Consider the following 19,632-nt stretch of genomic DNA (forward strand, 5'->3'; position numbering starts at 1 on the left):
TGGTGCTAGGTTCAATGAACGTTTCGTTGCATTTATGCAGGGTGCGGTCGAATAACATGTACTAGCGGGCACGAGGTGGTTCCTTATGGAAAAGTAAGAACAAAATATGCAATTTTTTCGTTTGACGCTTCGTTTTCGAGAAAATCGAGTTTAAAGTTCCGCCAGGTTCGCGTGCTTTAGGATATGCATAAAGTAGAATTGGTTGATCATGGTCAGACGCGTCAGACGATTCATTTTTAACCGACTTCGAAAAAGGAGGAGGTTACTCAATTCGATCTGTATGTGCCTTTCTGTTTGCTTTTTTTTCTATGTATGTTCACATGTAGGACCAATCGGAACGAAACCTTTTGCATCTTGTAGAGTATGTTCCCGGGATGGTCCCGTGTAAAAAAAATGTTATATTTTTTTATTAATTACGATATTATTTGCGAGAATGTAGGGTGGTGATGCCGTTGTGAACTCCGCTGAATGTTAGATATTAGGAACAGTGACGACGCGACGTCGTTACCGTCATCGATTGCGGCTTTCAGATATTTATAAATTACGATTTGAAATGTGACGGCTGACAGAGATACAAAGTGTGAAATAAAAAAAATTTTATTAAAAAAAAATTAAACCGACTTCGAAAAAACGCACTAAAAAGTATAAAATAATTTCCATTTAATTTATGTAAATACAGGCGAACTTAAATACAATACAATCTTTTCGGAGGCAGCGCAAAAATTAAAAATTTTCCAAATGACAGATGTTGCTGATTATGATTTCATTGGAATATGGTGGGCTTGGAGATCAGTAGGTGGGAAGAGAAGATACATTAATATGTGAAAGCATGTAGAAGAATTTAAGGATTTTCGTAATTTCCAGTGTCGAAAATTTTCAATTTTGCGCCGCCTCCGAAAAGATGGTATTGTATTTAAGTTCGTGTGTATTCACATAAAGTAAATGGAAATTATTTTATACTTTTTAGTGCGTTTTTTCGAAGTCGGTTTAACTTTTTTTTATAATCAAACTCGATTTTCTCGAAGACGAAGCGTCAAACAAAAAAATGTTATTCCTTTTTTTTCGTCTTACCTTTACATGTAGTATCACCCCCTGCTCGGTTGTACCACCCGTCCGGCCACACCCTGTGTACATGTGTATATAGGTACAGATAAAAATTTAAAAATCGTGACCTTTACTTTATCCTACGCAGTTGCGACCAATAACAATTAAAAAAATTGTATTTATTAGCTAGTAAAGTAATTCTTCTAACGTCTCAAAAAAATTCGAGCTGTAGGGTGAAATTTTGAAAAAGTTATTCGTTTTTTAAAAAGTGTACGAATACTTTGTACGCCCACCGTAGGTAGAAGAAAAATTTAGATTTTCGATGAACGACTCCGCCGGAAGTCGCAGGTAGAACGGAAGCAAAAAATTCGCCGGTTACAGACGAAATCAGAGGTATCCGTTCTTCGTAGATCTTCAGGACGAGGAGAAAGAGGAGGACGAAGGAAGCGGCTCTTCCTCCGGCGCGCTATCGTCTGACGTTTCCGCTTTAAGTGCGACCCAGACAGCGGCCTAGCCCAAAAAAGCACCCTCAAATCCTGCACCCTCGTGCCGCCATCAAGCTCTCGCCCCTCACCATGGGCGAGTGTCTGCTCCTGGAAGGTTGAATGCGGCCGCCGCGCCGAGGGTAGGAGAATGGGACCAAGGGACAGAGAAAGAGGATACGGTTGGACGAGGAGGAAGACACCGCCTCGGGGGCAGTTTTATTTAAATCGGACTTGGAGAGAAAATGTCGCCTCCGGAGGGCTGGTGAAGCGTGGACCACCCTCGCTAACTTGAGTCGTATATTTTTGGGCTTGTAAAATTGTCCTGGTGGTAACGTTGCGTCGGACTCCGACAACCAGCTCACCGCCGCGCCGCCGCCCCTGAGAATAGCCTGTTCTCGCTGGAATACGCGGCTCTGCTTTCCGGAAAATTTTTTCCTCGGGTTTTCCAACCCTTAACTCTCGACCCTATGTTGTTTTTTATTAGTCGAGATAGTAGACCGAGATCCTCGAGATTGCAGAAGCGTTTGAACCTCGAACAAGGTGTTTTAACCCTTACGTCAACTCCGTAATTCTAGTAATAGGAATGTTAAAAAAGTCTTCGTTTCTTTAAAAGTGTGAGAATATAGCTAAATAATTTGGATGCCCGGCGCAATTTCGCGTCTCAGTCGAAATAAAATAAGAAGTCAAATACGGGGAGAGTAAAATATAGCCGGGGAAATATTAAACCGCGGTCACCGATGATTTAAAACGGCGCATATTGACGGTATAAATACGCAATATTTCGAGGACGATGCGACAGCGGGTGGAATCATTAAAAATCGGTTTACCCTTGCCGGGGTCCCCTATTTCTCATCGGCAACCCCGATCAACCCCTTCGTAACAAGCTTTCGGCGAGCGATACCCGTCGGCCGCTCGGGTGAGAATCGTGTCCAATATATCGGCGAGAAATACAGGAACGGTTCCTGGGAAGGGGCGTCTAAAGATTTGAAATCAGGATGATCCCGGAGATCCCGGCGGTTTTTAGCGGGGCATAGAGAGACCGCTACCGGAGGTTGCGTTCGAGGATCGGGTGAAAGGGGAACCCGGCGATCCGGAAAAACGCTGATGCCTCGCGTAGCTCGGAATTCGGAATCGATTTCACGGGCGGCAAGGAGGTAAGGGAACTCGGTTACAGAAGAGAAAAAGAGTGCGGCCAGTGCTTCTGCGGCCGCTCGGAGTCGTCTTTTCGAGAGGCAACGATCGCTTTAACGGACCCGAGCTTTCAAATGGCCGGGCTCTCGGAGCGAAAATCGGCAACGGCGAGGGCGCTTTTACCGTGGTCACGAGCTGGATATTCCGCAGTAAGTAGTCCGGAGAATTTTCTGTTCGCAACGCTCGACCCCCGGAGCTACTGAATTTTAGAGACCCCGCTATTCCCGTCGAGGAACGTATTGAACGGATGCGCCGGAGCTTTTCGGAAAGTTCAGCGAAACTGATTAAACCAGCCCATAATCGAATTATGGGGACACCGGTGCGATGTCTCGACTCTGATTCCACTGAAAATCGCCGGTTTTTTCTTTGACGCGATCATTTGGCAAGTTAAAACATTCAGGATTTCTAGTAAGAAATCGTGAACGATTTCAGTATGAGATCAAATATTCGATATTATGTACACCTTCCTGTAAGTACTTGAATAAAAAATTACAAATTTCCATCTAGGTTCTTTGGAATTGCTAAGCAGTGATCTCTCGCTTCCTCTTTTTTTTCTGAATATGTACATAAATTTTAAAGAACAGTTCCCATTAAACAACTCTCTCCTTAACTCCGCCACACTCGCAGTGTCTTGTGCGACTATCGCCAGACGACAGAGCGTCTGCATAAGAGGCTGATAGGGTTCCTAAGCTGGTTGGCAGCCTAGGCTGATCCTCGCCGTTGAATTCTCGCCTGGATGATTCACAGGGACGTGTCGCGATAGAGTCTCTCGTCTAGACGGTGTATATTTCCGGAAAAAGCAATAAAGCTGGCCGCAGGAGGTCTCGCGCGAGGCATTTACGTCAACCTAGGTATGTCCCGGTGACGTCACCGCGGATCGAGCCGTCGTTGTCGTAGTCTGGATGACGTAACACCGGTGGCATCGAGCGACGACGCGACGGCGTCTGGCTTCTAAACGTCGACCCGGTGAACGGCCAGGTAAATCGCGGCCCCGACGATGACCTGGATTCTCGCGATCGCTATGCCGGGGAAAGCCGATCGGAGAGGAGCAAAGCGGAGCGACAAGGAGTTTCGACGATAGATCGGCCGCGAAACCGGGGACACGTAACCGCCAGCGCCGCGGGACGGCACGGTCGCGATCATCGGTAATCCGCTTTAGACAGCCTCAAGGCTACTTAGCAAAAGTCACGCACGTGGATAAGCCGCAGCGAGACACTGGCAACACCACCAACAGCCTCGTCCATCCAGGCTGCGAATAAGAGGATTCCTGCCCGGATTAGTTACAATGCCCGCAGCTCGCGCCGGCGCCGATATTTTTCACCGCCTTCCACGGTCTTCCTGATTCGTTTGGTGCTCTTCGATCTTCATTGGCTGACCCGCCTGACGTACGAGCCACTGTGTTACATAGAATCGCGCGATCGAACAACAATTGCCCGAACAGAGGTGTTGGGTAATGGTTCCGTAGTCGCCGAGAACCTGAGAGGCGCTCCTACACGCTCTTCTGCCGGTGAGAATGTGCGATGTGTCTGTGTACGTGGCCTTTTTATGCGAGTGTATACAGTGGATGGTTTTAAAAAAGGAATGTTACACTTGGTGAAAGTTACGAGAAGACTCGCGCCACATTCGATGTTATAGGTCGACAGCGGATCTTTATGGAAAATAGAAATTTTTTACCTGAATTGCAACAATCTGCAGTGAAGTAGACATTTATTTTCTTTCTTAATATGCTTGATATATACGTTGAAAATACTAATAACAGTCTTTGAAAATTCTTCCGATGTTTTCACTGTTTTAAATTACACCTACAAATTACATTTACCATGTAAATTAACAAATCGGTGATTTCGCTCTCCTATTAGAACAAGAATCCATTGAGGAATTCGCAGATAATTCGAAGAAAATTGCATCGGTACAAGTTCCATTCATGTACATAGCTCAGAGACCAGATCCGTGCGTTGGGGGGTTAAATTTCTGGAGACAGGTTCGCGAATTTATTTCTGCGGCCAATACACTTTCCTCGTTGAGAACGTACACAGCGTAGTTTCCGAGCAGCGAGCCCGATCTCATCTCTAAACGCCTTTGAACGACGACGGAAAGGACATTCAACCCCGCGCAGCGGAGCGCGTCAGTTTTTCCGCGTGGCCCGGCTTCGGAAGTCCTCGCGTGTCATATCCGAGTCTGCGAGCAGTACCGCGTTTGTTTTCCGGCGCTAAAGAATTCGAGAAACGAGAACGCGCTCACGATTATCCTCGGTTTTTCGTTCTTTCCGTGAAGGGGGAGAGGCAATCTTTTTGTTTTCTGGTTTGACGTGGGTCGGGTCGGGGCGGCCCGTTTGCTTTTGGCAGCCGATGCACCGCACTTGGACGTCGCCCAAACGTAATAAATTTCAAATCAGGTCATTGCTTCTCTTTGCACTTAGCGTGATGCGGCGCGACGCGACCCGACGCGACACCACGCGTCGAGCCCGCAGCGTGAAAGCGAACCCCCCTTTTCGTTCGCGCTCGCCACGACCAACAACGTGTTCAGATTTCACGCGAACCCTTCTCCCTCGATCTTCCACTGTCCCTCTCTCTCTCTCCCTCTCTCCTCCTTTTCTCTCTCTCTTTCTCTCTCTGTGTGTTTATCTTTCTATCTCGCTATCGTTCTGTCTCCCTCTGTTGCACCCTGACCCCGCATATCCTGTGCACGCGCGTTCATCAGCCGCTTCGCAGGCGAGATGATCGTCCAAGTCACGATTGGCGGAACTGACGTGAGAAACGAAACGATGCGACTCGATTTCAGCTAGATTGACCATTACCACCGGTGCAATTGATTTGTTAGGGCACTGGACGCGTTCTACTACCCCCGCAGAACGTGTCCCGGCGAAATCGTCGACCGTCCGCAAATTCTTCGCACACGAATTTACACGAATTGCCGGACCGTCCCCGACTGATGGATACACGCTTTCTTCAGGAATTCATTATTTCAGCTACGTTCGATCTTCACTGCTGACAATTGTGACACCGTCAACGTACAACTGGTTGACGCAGTTCTTCCTTGAAACTGGAAAATTGATGTCTGAATAACATTCGAAGACTAATTTTTTATTCAGTCAAATTATTTGAACTTTGTGGACTCTTCATGGCTGCTAACGCGACTGTCAACGTACAACTGGTTGGATAAACTCTTCATTGGAACTGGAAAATTCATTTCTGAACGTAGAGCGGTTGAACCAAACTTCGATTGTAATCTATGAGATTCAATAACATTCGAAGACTAATTCTTTATTCAATCATTATTTCAGCTTTGTTAGTTCTTCACAGCTGCCAATGTGGCTGTCAACGTACAACTGGTTGACGCAGTTCTTCCTTGAAACTGGAAAACTAGTTTTTGCGAATACAGAGGGAGATTAGAACTTTGTTCTGATCCATGAGATACAGTGAGATTTAATACTGAATCTATCGAGTACTGAATTAATTACTGTATGTTGTAAAAGTGAGAAGTTGAATTTATATAGACCTTGATACATAATCAAATTTATTCAGTCATTGCCGATGGAAGCGTCACCGTAATTTTAATAAATGTAAAATAAAAAAACCAGTTTTTTCTTTACTGCGCTGGGTTCAGTGTTGAAGAGTAACTCTTCGTTAAAATCGTTTCTGATTTATTCGATTTTTATAGTCGCTGATTTTGCTGTCTAAAAACAGACATAACAGAAAAGTACATACACGATATTGAGGAAAAATGACAATAAATTCTTCTGCCCCCTTATTATCTTTGTGTGGAATATTAGTATATCGAAGTGGTGGAGTTGGAGCAACCCCCCTTCCCCCATTTGTATTCGATGAATAGGAGGAATCTTGTGTACATGATCATATCTACGGAAGACTAAACATGTTAACCTTACTTGACCGTAGATGACTAGTGGATGCGATTTTTCGTCGTGAAAGAATTTATAAACGTGACACCAGTCGCGAACTATCTTCTAGCTAAGCAACTTTCGCGATTTTTAGAGCAGCTTATCGCTGCATCATCCCATACTTGTGCGTCTCCTCGTGAATATAGATAATTCTAAAAAAACTTACATCTTTATGAGAATGAGTGAAACTCGAATATGATGTAGAGTTCATCATTCTAAGCAACTTTTTCCTGTACGTGTCATCGCCGTTCGGTCTTTCTTTTCGAAATATGTATTTACAAACTGTACCCTTTTCTGTATAATTACCGATAATTATTTCAATTTTACCATTTCCTGCATTGAGCCTACTTTTTAAGAAAAGATTGCAATTATTTGGAGTGACAAAAAAAAAAAGAAAAAAGACGGCTCAGATGAGAAAGTTAAGAAACATGAGTTTCATTTCTTGTTTTCTTGTCGCTCCAACTAATCGCAATTTTTGAGAATAATTCTTTTAACCATTGCCTAGTAAACTAATCCATCTGAAAGTGATAGATTCAAACTGCATTGAATTCCAGTTTATTTAGTACAAATTCTGCGCACGCATGAAGATTGTATTTCCTGATGACGATCGAACGAGAATGCAGATCGGCAAAATGTTTCCAAAGTGGAGGATCGAAGAAAAACAGAGCCGTAGCAGCTCGATTAGAATGATAAATCGAAAGTTATTCGACTGGTACAACCGCAGTGTAAATATTTTCGTCGACCGAAGAAGGAAGTGGTTGAAAATCGTTAAGTCCTCGGGATCGGTCGCGTGTGTAGTCGCGCGCGATTTAGAGCTCTATGCGTGGCCGATTTCGTAATAAGGAAAAACATTTGCCCGCCGTCTCGGAGATAAGTCCATCGTTCAGCAGAATAGTAATTCACCGCGTCGGAAAAACGCAGTCGCGAAACGACAACGTACAACGTCACGAGGAGGAAGAGGAGGAGGAGGAGGAAGGAGTGAAACAACCACACAAGTGCTGCGTAAACATTTCGAAATTCGCGGGAGGCGTGTGCAGCCCTGTCCCCGAGTTGGCTGTATGGAAATCAGACCTGGGCAAAATTTCAAAAAAAAATATTTGAAATACTATTTTAAATAGTATTACTTTAATGCGGTTCAAATAAAGTACTACTTTAAATAGAACGAAAAATGTCGGCAAATAAAATATTTTTATTTTGACAACCAGATACATATAAAATATTTTAAGTATTGCAATTTGTCGACACATTTTCATTGTCATCCAAAAGGATTCTCAGTTTCAAATGTGACACAACGAATAGACTGAACATTATATCACAAAATTATATTGTAAAGGTCACTATTTACTATTTGAAACACTATTCGACATATAGTCCTATAAAATAAGTCTCACTATTTTCAAATAGTATTTCGAAAACTTTTTCTTATACATAAGTAAAATAATTTATTTGCATAATTATAGATATGCTTTAAAAATAAAATAAACTATTTTCTATTTCAAATACTGTTTTGTCCAGCACTGATGGAAATGATCGTGGTCGTCGTCGCGATCGTTGATATGAAATTTAATATTTATGACCCCGGCCTGTCGGTGAGTCACGCTAATCTTCCGTAAATATGGACGAATGCAACGTGCTCGCGCCGCGAGTGCATGTCTCGCGATGTACTATCGAAACGCACGATATCGCTGCGCACATTGAAAAATAACGTCGGCAGACAACTCATCCCGCGTGCCGTATAAACAGTTCGCGAAATGTTTTGACTGCGAACGTAAAGTGTGTACGACAGACGGGAAAAATTAGTTAAATGATACATTCGAGAGATAAGGTGAAGTGTCAGATTGTGACGTAAGTATACTCGACTGCAGGTGTAATTTTATCTTCCGATTCTGAGAATTTAATAATTAGCTGTGCAATGTGATTTGTACTCTTGTTTATTCTTGAATTTGATTGATTATTCGCCACAAACAATCTAAATACATACGTTCTACCATTGAATAGAATTTCGTTTGTTTCATTCTTTAAATAATTTCTGATATTCGATTTGATGGATGTAAGATTTGGAAGAAGGATTAATCCCTTGCCGTATTTTAACAAAGTCTAACAAACATGAATGTTCGTGATGAATATTTAAGCATTGAAATAAATGTAGCCATGCAAGAAATATAAATTTTCTTTTCCCTTCTACGACATGTTTTAATCGCTGTAACTGTGAAGAAAATGGTACGGGAAGGGGTTATAATTCGTACGTCTGATACTAGACTGTGGATTTATATTATACATTCGTGATAAAAATGACTAGATCTTATGTAGAGCAATGAAAATCTTGAAAAATGTTGACACAGTGATAAAAAAGATTGACAAAATAACAAGGTACACAGTTATTTTTCGATGTTTTTTTATTCAAATTGATGAGTTAACATTTACATCTTGGATCTGTCGGTAATGTGTTTCGTATTAAAAAAAAGAATAAAACTCACGAAGTTTTAGAAAAATTTGCCTACAAATAACAGAATAGTATAACCTATTTCGGGAAAATTGTGAAATTGACACGGGGGACAGATGAGGTTTGTTAGAAACGAGCTCGTAACCGCTATATGTACAATGGCGTTTCTAAAGAATAGGACAACGGTGGTAGAAGCGGTACCAATTATCCGCGACTGTGAATCGGGAAATCTGTGGCGAGGAATCCGTTGTGAAGAATCTGGGTGTAGCGGGCGTTAGTAAAATCCAAGGAATCCCGTTTCGCGGAGCAGTTCGCGAGGGGAATTCGCGATAAAATATTTCCCGATAATATCTGCAGCTGGTAAGAAAAAGGGTTCACTGGATCTAGGCAGGCGGTGAAAAGGTAAACGTGGGGATCGTTGGTGCTGTAGTAGGAACCGGGGCCAGATAAAATAGACCCGTTCGACGACGAGTATTTCGCGGATGGATGCGAGGGCCATTGGAGAGGACGAGGCGGAAAAACTCCGTAAGAAAATCTTATCGTTGAATGCGCCGGGACAAAGGAGGGTTTGGCGAGCGCGTCGCGGGGCAAGAAAGATGGAGCCGTGGTGATAAAGGAGGACGGGACAGATGGGTGCTCCAGGGTGCGTCCACGTGGAAAGACACGGTGTGGCGTAGCGTGGCGTGACAGAGTCACGAGCGAGCACAAGACACGCCGGGAAACGCGCACTCTGCCCGAGGAAACGCGGAATCTTGGTAAAAACGCGTTCACAAGACGACGACGACGACGCCACGTAGTCGCGACGACGAGGAAAGGTTTCCCCGAAGGTGAGACGACCGACGTTTTCTCTACGTGACTCTCCTTTCTCCCTAGGATGACGTCTCTTCTTCTTCTCCTTCGTTTCTTTGGAGAGGAGACTCGCGGCCCGTATTATTATTCCTAAAAACATCGCGATCGTCGAGAGAAAAAAAGAATGATACGACGGCTGCGAGGAGGAAAACTTCCTCGAGAAATCGTGATCAACGATCCGACAAGCGCCGGATGATGCGGGGAAAATCTTCTCTCGGCCCCGTCGCATCGCCAAACCGGAATCCTTAAGCAGAGGTCTCCGCGGATGTTCTCCCGCAGTGGTTCCTTCGCGATTCGGAAATTCATTGCTCGAGACGATCCGCTCCACCAGGGGGAATGTTTTCTTTGATGAAACAGTTGCTTGATAGATGAGACTTCTTGGGACGAGTGTGGCTTCATTGTTAGGCGGCCCAGCCACGCAAAGGAATTTCGGATCAGTTTTATGTGTTGACTAGTGAACCTGGTTTCGTGGAATCATCTAAATCGATGCTCGACGAAAGAACGAAGAGTTGGGATTTATCGTTAGTAGACTGCGGATTTGAGGCATTTATGAGGAAAATGGGTAGGTGTAATTTAGAACAGTAGAAGGATTGATATTATTACACCGTCACCGCTAAAGGATGCTGTATCACTATTCAAAATATTATTTACATTATTAAATATGTTGGGATCTAATCAATTACTAATTGTTAAATGAAAAAAAAATGAAAAGAGATCATATAGAACGGAATTATTCTAGGTCGGAAGAAATTTTTCATTGTAAACCTCATTCGATAGCATCTAAATTCACAACTTGTACACGATTGATACCGTGAACAAATATTTCTCTTCTCCAAGATATACACAGGTCTAAAGCCTAATTTATAGTCAACTAATAACTATTAATAACACTGTAGGAATTTCGCTTTCTCGAATGAAGATACATTGCTTCAAATAGACTGCTCCAATTTACATGTTTTGTTAGCTTGTTCTTGTTGATGTATTCTTTATCTTTTTAGAATTTAACAGTATGAATGTTAAGTGATTCGAGGGATTGTGGAAGCCATTTCCAATATTTGGCTATCCGAGTTTCAGTGGAATGGATCGGCACAGATATTTCGCGAATCGATCGAGAAGAAGGGCAGGTAGAGGAAAAACAATCGCAGTTGCCGTAACCGGAGACTCCCGCTATAGCGCTAGACATAATATTTACTCCTGCCCACCTGCCCCCTTGGTCGACCACCTCCGACTGGTGGCCATCTTGGATCGGGAAGGTCGGCTCGAAGGTCTGAAATACACATACACTCGCGCATATGCGGGGGATTATCGTTAATCACCAACATGGGTCTATAGGACCACTATATTGCAACTACTATACAACCGAAAGTTTAGAGGATTCATATAGGCTATTCGTCTTCTTAAAAAGAGAACAAGTTTACCCGATCGAAGAAATTCTAACAAATAACGACGCAATAGATTTATAATTCCAGAAATAGAAAGGACTTCGTTTGCTGCAACCGTGTTTGTACATGGTATAATGTCAAGGATTGTTTACTATCACAAATATTAATTTTTTATTGGTTATTTATAAATGGACGCGCGTGCTCGACACTGATATTTAAATTCAATTTTCTTCAAATCGTAACCTCCCACGCAATTTCGTTATACTTGATTGTCGTCGTATTTCCAGCCATCGAATCGACCTGACCTAATTTCTGCCATGAATTATGAAAGACCCGGTACAATGTGTATCTGAAAAGAAATTAAGGAGAACCGTGAAGAATGTAGAAACTCGTAAATGCATGATCCGGTGCGAATTTGTTCAAAGAAAAATCCAACAGACGAGTACAGAAATTTCAAGACCCAACAACATTGCTTCCGTGAATCCAAAATAAGGGTTCATGCTGTTCAACAGCAATCGCATTGGAAAGCCGGCGCGTCAGCGAATGCAATTAAACGAAGCGACAAACGTTAACAGAATCCTCCGCCGGTTGTGGATTGAAGAAAATTTCGAAGGGACAAGAAGTTCCGTTGGTAGGGCTCCGCGGTTCATGAATGGCAGGCGTTCTATGGTGCCGCGGAACTTCGTGGAAGTTGGCAGACTTCGAGTCCGGGGCGAAGTGAAGCTCATTGCTTATTCTCGCCGGGGCGCCGGACAATCGCTGATTTATTTCGCCGGGTAAATCCCCGGTCGGGTCGTCCCGGCCAGTAATTAAATTTGATTTACGAATAAATAATCGATGTACTCGCGCGAACGCGAGCTCGAGCGTGCGCGCGCGGCAGCTCGGTGATTAATGAGCAAAATTAATACGCGTTCTTAATTGACCCGATTTAATTTCACGTCGCGCGTTACGCCGTGGTCAGGCGAGACGGCTAGACATCCGGACGTAAAGAGGCAGACGGGAAAAGGGGACAGAGACGGAGGACAGAGGGCGCGAGGGACGAACTGGAGGAAGAAAGAGAGAAGGAGAGAGAGAGAGAGAGAGAGAGAGAGAGAGAGAGAGAGAGAGAGAGAGAGAGAGAGAGAGAGAGAGAGAGAGAGAGAGAGAGCAGGAGAACTTGAAATGGCTTCCAATTACCCGACGCGTAACGATATCGCCGATAAAAAAGGCGTGTCGCGGCAAGTAATAACCGTCCGGCCGATTTTTCTGGGGACGCGGCCGTCTGGCTCGTCGTGTTCCTTTTGGACGCGTCGTCGCGACGCCGCGCCGCGCCGCGTCGATGCCCTTACCCCTAAAACCATTTAACTCGTAATCTATGCGTGCCCTTGTCGGACCCGCTGGACTGGTTTTACGCCCGTCACCGGCTACCCCGCACGACTTAGCATGCCAACAAAACTTTCGACCCGGGAGCCAGCCGTGGTACCGAAGCGCTGATAAAGCGGCGCTATATTCGACCAGAATATGCGAATCTGCGCTTCGTTTCTCTCTCAGGACTCGTGTACTTGTACAACACAGTTCATAAGCTACTCGGTTTTGTTCGTGGATTCTTTCCGCCTCGGTTCAAACCGCTTGCAACCGATACAGTATGTTCTATTCACTGCGGTTGGACACTATTAGGTCGTGTTACAATATTCGGTTTCAAATCATTTGCATTTTCATAGGTCAAATGGATCTTTTTTTACTCGGTCATGAAGAAGTTGTTTTGTTTTAACGTTTTGTACAATCGATTACTTTTTCGCAGACACGCAACTTCGTAATTATTCGATCGAAAATCATTCGAACTTACACGGAAACCGCTGGAACGAATTAACCGCGTAACTCGAGGACTTGCTGTACTGGTAAGTAACATTTCTCTGCGAATATCTCGGAAACTTGTAATTTCTAACGACACGGTGAGAAGAAAAGAATAACAAAAGCTTTCAACCCCCATTCGCATTGAAATCCGAAACCATCGGCGACAGGTTTAGCGTGAAGAAATTCTGCCTGCGTGCCACACAACTTCAAATTAAGCAGCCTGTACATTCGGCTATGAACTTGACAAGGATAAAAATTGCGAGGCTGGATCGGATCCTTCGGGGCACTTTGTCGCGGCAATATCTATCAGTCGGTGAGATAGGATGACTCGGTTGCCTTGGCGGGATCACTATCGCTTTCGCGCAATGAAGGAAACCCGCGTGCCAGTCGTCTCGCGAACGCCGACACGACTTTCCCTGCTGCAACGTGGCTGCTCTCGTGCAACCTTGCCCGAAGTCGAAGAGAAAGCAAAAGGATATATGTATCTCGAGCCGGTCGTCGATATCGGCCGACAGCCGGCAATGGCAGAAACATATCCCGTCGAGGACTTTATCTTCCGGCTCGTTCCGGCTTGTTCGCTTCCCAGATGGACGACGTTCCATCACGGCTACCAGGGAAGTTAAGGGTTCGTCCGTGTATCCGGGCCATCGATACCACACCCCCGCAAACCATCCCTCGGCATCGCGGCAGCTACGATAGTACGTGGAAAATGGAATTTTCGAGTGTTCGTCTCGTACGTGACGCGAATTCACCCGATCACCCGCCACGATTCTCTTGTTTCCGGGCGTGCACGCGCGTCTCCGCGAGAGGATGCCCGACACGTGCAAGTGAAAGGTCGGATTTCGCAGGAGGCAAAAGCTCCGGAGAAAAACCGCCGATACCGAGCTGGCTCCTCTTCCTATCCTATCCCATCCTATCCTTGTCCCCTTTCTTGGACATCCCCGCGAGCCTGACAACATGATCTTTGCTGTTCTCGTTGTCGTGGCTACGACACCTATTCTTCTGCCCACCTACGGATCTTTCTCGCCTCGCTTTAAACCACTTGCAACCCGCTCTTGTATGGTCTATTCACTGTGAATGGATGATGCGTTTTGTGTTCGAATCGCTTCCGATTCTAGTACTAGACTGCGGATGTTCATACAACTTTCAATTTTTATATAGGCAAATTTGAAGAAAGTCGAAGCAAATAAAATCGTATTTCGAAACAAATAAAAATGTTATTCTGGCATTTTTTTTTTTCAAATTCACACTAAGCCATAAATGCATAACGCAGTCTACTCATTACATTTTAGGAAGCTGTACTCCACATTGTGGAACTCTTCGCGGATGTATACGTAAAATCGATTCGAACACTTTGCAGTGACCGTGTGCAGTGAGAAACTGGTCTTCATTTCAATGCAAGATCAAAGCCATGTATCTGAATAATTTTAGCCTAAACTGAGATAACTAAGAATACCTGAAACGCTATTAAAAATATCTATATCGCTATCGAGCTTTGTTCACAGCTTCTTTGCGCGTGCAACGTTTGAACATGAAAACACGAGTACACTCGTGACAGTGACAGCAATGTGTTAAGAATAGGGAGAAGCAAGTAAAAAGTCCTTCCTTCCTTTAATAATTTCATTAAGTTGGAAATAATTATAAAGTCTTAAATTGTACCCATCCGCCTTTGTCTGGATTGAATTTCTTGGTACTGTGAATTCTTGTGGACCTCGTGAAATAATTATTAGATACTGGATGAAAAAAATAGAAGCAGCATACGAGGATTAAAACGTGAAATTGAACACGTTCTCCCGGTACGCAATAGAAGAAGAAGGGACTGATGAAATGATAGTGTTCGAGTCTACAGGCGTTAAGATCGGAATGAAGTATTCGAGAGTATTCGAGAACATACTCCTTTCGATACAGCAGTGCAACGAGGCGAGCTAATAGGGCGAATCTACTATTGCTTGCCACTCGAGTGATCAATAAGATCCCCGAGATAGTGACAAACCACTCTAATTCCCGTACACGTGAAAATCCGCCGACTAATTTCCATTTGCGCGACAGGCGGTCGGCCCGCGTGCAGAATCGTCCGCGAGTACTGCGAGTGCTGCGAGAGAGAGGTTGCGGATCGATAAGCGTCTGCGAGGATCTCGCCGGGCGAACAATACGTCCCGTGTTCCGGAAGTCCGACGTCAGGGCCATAAGCGCGTCGTACCAGCGAGACAAATCGAATCAGAGGCATTCCGTGTCTCTATCCGTTCCGTCTTCCCGTTTCCCTCGGTTCCGTGTCTGCGGTGCTGATGTTATCGCGGTCTTGTCGCGTCCGCTGGAAATAAATCTTTTGTGGAAGCGACGCGAAGGATCGTCGTCGTCGAGGATGGAGATCGCGGGAAAAGGAAAGACTTTTCGTGGCGGCTGCGAGCTTAGTTCGAACAGAGAACAAAGGGCCGAGTAATCCTCCAAGAATTCGAAAAACTCGCAATTGCTTCTGAACTTCCTCATTCACCCGAAACTTCTAATACTTGGATCTTTTCGCCTTTGTTTCGAAATTCGATTGAATGATAAAAGAGAAAGAAAGCCCTATGGAAGCTTGTCGAATCAAGAAATCGAAGTAATTTGCATTACTTGGAAGCATAAAGCTGCACATGCAGCTATTTTCAATAAAGCTGCGACCAGCTACATGCTGCGAGATAATGGAAATTACGCCTCATAAACGTAAAAAAATATATTAGAAAGAACTTTTTAAAAACCACGCCTATATTAAAATGCACTAAAAAGGAGAAAATAATTTTTTCAGGCATTAGTGAGTATAAATAAAAAAGCGTAGAGCGCTAAACTATATTGACGTAATCTTCGTGGGCGCTCCACGTTTTTTTTTATTTATAGTCACTAATGCCTAAAAAAATTATTTTATCCTTTTTAGTGCATTTTAATATAAGCGTGGTTTTTAAACAGTTGTTTTTATATATTTTTTTATCTACTTTTTAGTCTTTTTTAAATGGAACGCAAGATATAGTAATACTGGTATGAAATAGTAAGATATGGAAATACGCGAGATAGAATGAGGGGATGACTCCGAGAGACGACGTCTCTTGATGGAGTCCGAAATTGTCCGAAATGGAACTGAATGAACGGAACACCGCACCAGTGTCGCCAGGTCGCCAGCAATCGAGGGGAATCAAGTACCCCCTCTCTGATTACCAGTCCAGTCTACGGCACGGGCACCGTGATCTACGGTCTTAGTGGGGGACGTTGAAGTGTGTGCATAGTGCTGGAATGGGATAGTGGAAGGGGAAAAGGAGGAGAGTAATTGAGGCAACTTTCTGCCTCAACTGGCGACACTGCACCGCACTGACATGAGCTCCCTCGGTGCGGAGTGGGGATGAGTCGGACTGGGAATGCGTAGTGGAGTAGGGAGCGCTGGCGGGCGGAGTGGGGATCGCTGAACGCGATGACATACTACCGAGCGTCGCGCGGCGAGGTGTGTGTGACGCTTAATATAAAAATTGTTTTTCTCCTAGACTAGTTTAAAGTTTCAAGTCTCTAGCTCATCGGGAAGTGGTTTAAAATTCGATTACAAGATTACGCTTACAACAACAACGACAACTCGGCAAGCTAATATAAGCGTGGTAATATAAATAGCTTTTGAGGTCGATCGCGACCTAGTTTGATCTTTTATCTAGCGCTTTTGACTACTGAAAAATTCAATAGCATGCATTATCGAGAAATGAGAACGCGCATCCTGCACACTTGCAATCTTAGTAACGAGTCTACCCCTTTAATGGTGCGATTCCGTGATTATTCGATACGGTGGCACACCTGTTCGCGACGGGAAAGCGATCGAAAGTGAGAAGCTGAAGAAGAAGAAGAAGCGAACGGATGGAATGTGGGCGCAGGAGGTCTAGCGGTCTGGTTTTCCAGACGGAGGCCGATGAGGAAAACATGTGGGCTAGATAGGCGCAGCTGCGCTACCATCCCGGCCGAGATTAGATATCAGCAGCTTTTTCCAGACAGCCTTCGACGTTCCACGAATCGCGTAATAATCTCGTCCGAAGGCCGACGACGCTGCCCGCAACTACCTCCGTCGGATGGGAAATCGCGCTTCCGTTCCCCATCCTCTATTCCCCCTGTTCGTGTCTCCACTCCTACGATCCAATAACGAAAGCCACGAAAGATCGTGCACGCTATCGGTGATCACGATTTGCGTCGGCTAAGGAGCGCGGAAAACGCAGCCGACACCACTCTCACGACTAGATATTTTTGGTGCAACACCGTCTGTGATTGCAGTCTGCTTATGATAAGACTTCTCGTAATTGTTAACAACTCAAACAGCTTCGCACATTTACTTGCTTCTTTCTGTACATATTGATTTAGAAGTTCTATCGGAGTTTCAAGTGACATTCTTAGTTTCTAATAGAGAACAATGCACCTTTGCCGAGTCTGATCTAATTCTACAAACTTGTAAAAGTGTCTACAGACGTGAAGACAATACAGACGCGTAGACACGGCTTGTGTATAGTATGTGTAATACGGTGTTTTTAAGAGTGTCCAAATATTAGTGGGAGTCACTGTATGTAGTACAGCGTACAGCATATGAAGTACCAAATAAAATGTGATACATGTGTAGTATAGCACCTACAGAATTAATATTTGGACACTGGAAGTTTATGTGAACAAAACTCTATTAAATCGGTCCAACTTGTACGAGTTAGTAAACACTAAACAAATAACCAGAGTTCCATCGAGTTTAGAGTCAATAAAGATTTATCGAATGCCAACTGACTGGAGACGATTTCCTATGACGCTGACAGAATTCTACGAATCCGTAAAAGTCCGCACTATTAATAGTAAAATGAAGGGCATTAACTTGATCGACGTTTCCCCGTGCGCTATGGAGAATTTGTAGTAGTTAATTTTCTTCTGGTTTGTTCGAAAGGAGTGAACCGGTCGTACCCGATGCACGGTTTGATAAATGCGTTTGAGTTCCCCGTTGAAAAGCAATAAAAGACTCACCGGTGTGCCAGGATGACGACGGTGATCTTGCAGCAGGAGACGTCGTTGATGCGAGGCCGGCAGTTCCTCGCGGTGATGACGATGATGATGGTGCCGATGGTGATGCAAGATCGAGGCGGAGGCCGGCTCGTGCAGCAGCAACCGACGATGATGAAGATGATGCGATACCGTCGCCAGGACACCCACCAGTGCTCCGACTACCAGGACGAGCACCACTGACACTATGTAGCTGCTTGCGCTCACTGTCAACAAATCGACATGTTTCGTTAGAAAGATCAGCGCTGGGAATCAGCTACGAGAATCGAAGAATCTGTCGTCCTGTTATCGAAGAGCGTAGAGCCACTTGTAATATTAACAGCTTCTGACAGCGGGAAAATATTATTCTTGTGTTCTATTCATTTCCGTCTCGCTTCGAGTTCGAACTAAACATCAGGGAATATTGATTTTCCTGCAGGCATTGCCGTAAGTATCTTTACATTTTTCTGTGTTACAGCGTTATTTTATACAGGTTCTTCAAGAAATATCGCACCGTGTCCATGTGCTCGAGCGAAATGAGCATTACAACGAATACTGTGTTGCATTCGCGAGCGAAACGCAGCACGCCACGCCGTAATCTGTATGACAGTGATAAGTGATAGCGCTTTTTTGCGGAAGATTCCTTCGTAAACCATTTCCTGGGGATCTAGACGTTCGGTCAAATATTGCTTCTGATAACTACGGCTCTAGGAAAGGGTACCGGTGTACATTCGAAGACGACCTTCACTGGTACAGAGAATTCATGAAACGCCATTTCCAATAATTTATGGAAAAGTAATTGCTGCACATCGTCAACCGTGTCTAGCATTGCTAGACGATTGTGTAAGTCCGAGCAATTTTTTCTGAAAGAGACTCCGCATCTTTATGCATCTTCTGATAATTTTGGAAAAAGTTGATCGACTTAAAATCAGAAAGGCAGTGCATACAAAAAATGACTAGATTATACTTTCTCTCTTTAATCAAGAAACATTCCATTCCGCCCAGCTTTCTTCTCATCGCGATAACCGCAAAATGAGAAACAAGTTTGTGAGACTGCGATTAGGTAAGAATGTGGCTGCCGCACGAAAGAGTTTTGAGAAGGAACATCCAAAAATTTTTGAAGCTGCGAAGTCGAGCACGAAGCCTCCAACCAAGAGCTGGAAGCCACATTATACGTCCCTACCAGAAATTCTCAACGTTCGAAGAGCCGTGCGTGTTATACTTCGGCTTTCGTTTTTTGGACTTCGTTCTTCATTTTTATTGCTCGCCCTACATATTTTCTCTTTCTACCGATCGTTCTACATTTTTCCCTTCGTTCCTTTGCATTCCATGTAGCTCGTTTTTTGCCGTGCGCTACATATTTTTTGCTTTTTGCAGTGCTACCTACACACGTTTTTCGCTTTTTTACCGTTCATGCTACATTTTTCGCCTCATTCTCCCCCGGTCAGCGTTTTTCGCTTCTGGCAGCCGGCCTGTACATTGTAAGCTTTTTAC

The 19,632-nt window shown here is 44.3% G+C and overlaps 1 protein-coding gene across 1 annotated transcript in view; it reads right to left on the reverse strand.

Moving 5' to 3' along the window:
• The window catches only part of LOC143209271 (uncharacterized), a 160,869-nt gene that overhangs the window by 77,307 nt on the left and 63,930 nt on the right, over positions 1–19,632 (reverse strand). Inside the window, exon 3 of the mRNA XM_076424686.1 lies at positions 18,124–18,365. Within this exon, the coding sequence (XP_076280801.1) occupies positions 18,124–18,365 (242 nt within the window). The remainder of the gene's footprint in view (positions 1–18,123; positions 18,366–19,632) is intronic.

Source organism: Lasioglossum baleicum, chromosome 6 (genome assembly GCF_051020765.1).
Source record: "Lasioglossum baleicum chromosome 6, iyLasBale1, whole genome shotgun sequence".
NCBI lineage: Eukaryota > Metazoa > Arthropoda > Insecta > Hymenoptera > Halictidae > Lasioglossum > Lasioglossum baleicum.